At 38.1% G+C, this 5,662-nt stretch overlaps 1 protein-coding gene across 1 annotated transcript in view; it reads left to right on the top strand.

The window, feature by feature from the left end:
* PHEX (phosphate regulating endopeptidase homolog X-linked) overlaps nt 1–5,662 on the top strand; it is a 173,351-nt gene that overhangs the window by 30,061 nt on the left and 137,628 nt on the right. The window contains exon 4 of the mRNA XM_006911611.2: nt 5,180–5,266. Within this exon, the coding sequence (XP_006911673.1) occupies nt 5,180–5,266 (87 nt within the window). The remainder of the gene's footprint in view (nt 1–5,179; nt 5,267–5,662) is intronic.

Below are 5,662 nucleotides of genomic sequence, written 5' to 3'. Positions count from 1 at the left end.
AAATATCAACTCTTATTGTCTTTTCTGTTTGTCAAACAGACTCAGTTAATCTCATGCTTGACTGGCTATGGGGCTGAGGAACTGCAGAGTCGAGTGTCACACAATTCATGTGAAAACATGAGGGTTATGGGATCCACAGACCATGACTTAGTTAACTTGAATTTTATTTTTTTTAATGAGAATAACAATGGGCTTTGCAAGCTGATTTAGAGTCTCCAGGTTTAACTGCATATGAGTTTAATACCGATGCAGTATGAGTTAGAAAAATGAAATTTCTCAGTACGGTAAATAAACTGAGGAGCATGGAAACCAAATTGAAGTCTGTAGCCTGGAAAATCAACAAGGACTAAAAATAGTAAGATTAGAGGCGACATTCAACCATGGGCCATCTGAAGGTGGTTTTTAAGTATCACCAGAGGAGAGACCAGGCCATGACATGATAGGTTTTAAAAAATATATATGTCTAGAGAACATTCTGTTCATTATGTAGATGTGGAAAGGCACACCTTTCATTAAAATGTAGATTTGGTTTTCCAGAGTCATTATTTTTTGTGTTCTTTCTCTCATTAGAATTAAGAGGATACTCCCCCTGATTTCTAAGGGAGAAATGTTGGCATGATGTACATGAAATTGAGAATTCACCTTGATGATATTTGACGTGAAGATTTTAGATTGTGATTACTGTTTCCGTTAAGCAAATCAGGCAAACAGCTCCACCATTCATTGTCTCTTAGCAAGTAACGAGAGGATCCCCTTTAGAACTGGCACAGAGAAGGAGTGAAGGCTGGAAGAAAGAAAACAGAGGGGCGTGTTTTGAAAGAATTCCTGTGCTCTTGAGCCATCTTGCTCAAATGGTGTCAGCTCAACATTGAGGTTCTTGGTAGGTGTTTGCTCACAGGCCTCAAATGTTGTGCATGTGGAGTTTTTGAAAATAGTGTTAGTTGGGAAGGTCCTAAATATTGCAGGAACTTCACATGACTGGCCTGACCTGCACATGACGGTTGTGAGCTCTTGACTTACCAGGGGACTGCCAAGTCCTCAGGAGTCTCATTCTTCCTTGGGAAATTCCTCTTTCTATTCCAGAGCTAATAAAGGCCCTGTCTGGGCAGGAGAAGTGAATTGAGTGAGTAGAATTGATAGTCCTTTCTGGCTTCTGAGTTTAAGGAAGTCAAATGCAAACTACGAACCCTCCTCAGCCTAGCAGAGAAATAGAAGTGAGACCAGTCGCAAAGTGAAACTTGGGTATCTTAAAAACCAGTGTTTATGAAAGCAGATGAAGTCTTGAATTTTACTGTATGATGTAGGGACTAGAATGTGAGAAAAGGAGATTATTATTGTTAGCATAATCTGGACATTGCTGATTATAAAAAGAAATAATAAGTCAGTCCAACTTCTTACAGTTCCTTTTCAGTTGGGTGAAAAACTCTCAGATTTTCTTTTGTCAGGAATTCAGCTCAGCAAACTGAGCATGAACCATGCCAAGCACTAGGCCCTAGGAGATCAAAGATGTCTGCCCCAAAGGGTACTCAATCTAGTGGAGAATAGCCATTGTTTATGCCAAATATTATATCAAAAGTATTTTTTATAATAATATTTGAGGCCTAGTGACCAAAAATATCTTCGTTATTAAAATTTTCACATGATTCGTCAACCATGAGACTAGGTTTTTTGTTACAAAGGCATGGCTGTCCACACCGTGAGCAAAAACAAATTCTACAGGGACTGCAGATCTAAATGTGAAACAATAAGGATTCTAGGGGAAAAACATAAGAGAATATCTTCATGACCTCAGGGCAGACAAAGATTTCTTAAATAGGACACAAAATATGCCAACCACAGTTTGGGAAAAATAAGCAAATTGGGCTACATTAAAATAAAGAATTTTGGTTCATCACATGATACTATTAAGAAAATGAAGTCTATGGAATGGGAGAAGATTTTGTGATAACAAATATTCAACAAAGGACTTATGTGTAGAATATATAAAGAACTTCTATAAATCAATAAAAGATAGATTATCCAATAGAAATATGGGAAATAGACTTGAGTGAGCACTTCACAGAAGAGGATGTTGATTGTCTTGATTGGAGGTAGTGACTGGAAGGGAGCATAAGGGGCTTCTGGAATTCTGGTCATAATGTTGGTTACGTGATTGTGTTTACTTTGTGAAAATCCTTCAAATTAAGATCAGTGTACTTTTCTGTATGTAATAATTTCATTGAAAAAGTTTACATAAAAAAGGAAAATGCCTTGTCTAGGATGAGGAGTGCGAGGAAACTATTCTCATATGTGGATGCTGACTGCAAAATATCCCTGCTCATGGAACACTGCCTCTGCTATGGAAGCAGAGGAAGTGTTGAGAACATGGGTCTTTGTGTAGTGCTAGGGCAGGTCCATTTTGTAAAATAGGCCTATACACTGTTAGCTAAGGCCTTTGGCTACCAACATCCTGAGAAGTGAGGAGAAAAACATTTATGGAGGAAGCACTAGAAACAAGTTTGATTACTTTACAATTTGTTGTATGGCTGACTCAACCTGTAATCCTGTTTAAGCCACCATTGATTGGTCACTTATGTGTCTGGTCATTGAGATAGAGACTTTCTGTGCATCAAAATGTTTGATCCTCACCACAACTCTGGGAAGTAAACACTATTATTATCTAAATGTACAGATGAAGAAACTGAGGCTTAGATTAAAAACTTGAGCTCAAGTTCTAGCCAGAAAGTATCAGCAACCTTCAACTGGAACCCATGTCTGTGTGATTTCAAAGCTCACCCCTTGACGTGTCTATTATGTTGCCTTTAAAAAATTGTATTTGGGCATAATGAGAAGAAAAAATACATAATATATGTAACATTCAAATTTGATGATCAGAAGCACTTTGAAATCAATTTTAAAGTCAGGTTTGTTGCACTATAGGTTTTTATGAACTGGAGTTTTCTTTCTGTTTTAACATGGTTAGGAATGTCTGAATGTGGGGGAAGAAGGCGGATGGAGAAATCTTCCAAGAAACAACAGATTATGATGGGAATGCCCTTGTATGGGTGACTCATGAGCCCTTCTCTGTGCTTTAGGGACATTTAATAACCTGAATAATTGCCTCTTTTGATAGCCAGGCTTTGTTTTATGCTCATTAATGACTCTCTAGGCTAGGTTTTATTCCTCTTAACACTAATTCAAATACAGAGATACACAAAATGGATGCTACCAACTGATTGTCGCATCGCTGTCTGCATATCAATGCTCTCCTGCTTACTTGGGTATGAAGAGAAGGAGAGGAGAAGGGAGAGGGTATGATCAGTTTTGCTGAATTTGTTTTAAAAGACAAATTCTGGTACAGAAACCAGAGTTTTGGCAAGTACAAGTTATTGGTATTTGTGCATGGTTAGCATTTTGGGATTACCCTATTTTGCATACACATGTCATCTTTTTTCTTTCTTGTGATACAGAATGCCTTGGTGTGCACTCAAGTACATATTTAATATTTTGAGTTATTTTTTTCCTGTGGCTTGTTTTGGTCTTCAGGGTCTTCATATTTGCAACCTATGGAGTATTTATTTATAGCACTGGAATAACATCACATCCCTAAATAAAATTTGGATTATTTACTTCTAACTATGTCTCCCCAACAATCCAATGACTGTGTAAGCAATATGGCAGAAAGGCACCTGATCTTATTTGAACACAACTATATGTGGGTATGGTTTAAGACAAGGATGCCCAACTCTTGGTCCTCAGACTAGTACTGGTCCATACTGGGCTGCACAGCAGGAGATGAGTGGCAGGTGAGCAAGCAAAACTTCATCTCTGTTTGCAGCTGCTCCTTAGCGCTAACATCACTGCCTCAGCTCCACCTCAGATCATCAGGCATTAGATTCTCATAGGAGCACCGGTCCCTGGTGCCAAAGAGGTTTGGGACTGCTGGTTTAAGCGCTTTCTGTTTATTAAAAAAAATCTCTTTTATTCTTGGGGCTAGTTTTTCTGCTTTTATTGCTGTGTAATACACAAGAAAGAAACACTATAGAAGTTGAAATCTAGTTATATGGACTTTTTTGACATACAGGTGTTTATAAAAAGCTGGCAGGAGCTCTAGATTGTATTTTTTTTTAAATGTAGAACTTCTGGTTTAAAAGTAGATTACTCTTCAGGGAATATGAAATTATTAATTCGATTAGCACTGTACATTGTGTCTTGAAGCTATTCAGAGTACTGTAGGAGCATCTGCTGTATCATCATTTGAAAGCTACCAGGTTGTTTCAGAAATAACTCTCAAGTGTCTTGACAATGGCAGTTTGACATAGCTCGATGTAGGCAGCACCACAGTGCTACATGGGGGTTCTTCATTTTGGCTTCATGTTAGTAAATTGATATTCCCAAGTACATACAAGGTGGTCTTTTATAGGGATGGTAGTTTTTATTGAATCTTGGCTTTCCTTTTTCCTTATTTAACAAAATAGTGACCACTGTCATTTTCAACCTTCAAACAATAGCATCAGTGATTTTATAAATAGAAAATCATTTTCCAGGTGAGCTTATGTCTATGCTGGCAACCATTTTATACACATGGCCTCATTTAAATGGCCAGGACTTTGAATGTGTAAGTGGGCAAGGTTTCAGGCAATTTGAGTAGGCTTTCCAATCTCACCTCTCCATTTCCTGTCTAAACAACTTTTTCCATGTCCACAGCATGTTTATACAGCATTGAATAAAACTTCTAATGGGAAATTTCCAGATGACCTCCCTCAGAGGCTGGGCTGTGAAGAAATCTTAAGAAACTCGACCCTGATGAAATTGCCTCCATTGAGAATATTACTAGGTGCAGAAACAAGGAACAGAATTCAGTTATTTTTGGTTTTTAAATAAGTGAATTCTGTTTCTTTTGTGTAGGTGGCAGAAAACATTAACCCCTGCAGAAGGTCCAGTCTCAGTTGGAAATTGAACTTTTGGTTTCTTTGCATTAGGAGAACCGTGGAGAAAAGAATGTTAAATTGTTTTTATTTGAACCTCAAGCAACTTGGAATCTGTTTTGCCATCTTACAATATCTTTTATAGATGTGTCTTTTCCAGGTTATCTGTCTTTACATTTAATTTTCTAGAGGCTGGGACTGTGATTATCAAGAGATCTTCAACTCAGTACCATGTGGGTGGATACTAATGAATCCTTTCTTAACCTTCCTAGCACTTTTGGAGAAATCGGTCAGTAGAAGGCGGGACACCGATGCCATACAGAAAGCCAAAATCCTTTATTCATCTTGCATGAATGAAAGTGAGTAATAAAGAAAATATTTATCACCCTTATTCTTCAGAGTTCTTTTAACATTTAAAGAAAAAAAGAACTAAGTATTCTAATAATGTTTAAATGTATTGTTTAAGGGAAGGATCAATGCTTAAAGACTGGGTTGTGACTGGCCCTGTCTTAATGTTCTTTTGCTGGCTTGATGGAGAAAATAATTTTATTTCTATGGCTTGGATTCTTTGGGTGTCAGATACTCCATGAGAAACTTGGGTAGGCTCAGAAGGGCAAACTCCACTGTATGTGGTGCAGAAACCAGAATCCAGAGGCCAGGACTGGTCTGAGAAGGAGCCTTGGAGGGAGGGCACTTGGGAGTATTGCTATGTCTCCTAAGGACCTACTGGGGCCTAGAGAAATCCTGATGCCCAG

Source organism: Pteropus alecto, unplaced genomic scaffold, assembly GCF_000325575.1.
Source record: "Pteropus alecto unplaced genomic scaffold, ASM32557v1 scaffold23, whole genome shotgun sequence".
NCBI lineage: Eukaryota > Metazoa > Chordata > Mammalia > Chiroptera > Pteropodidae > Pteropus > Pteropus alecto.
This window is presented reverse-complemented; position numbering and strand designations above follow the sequence as displayed.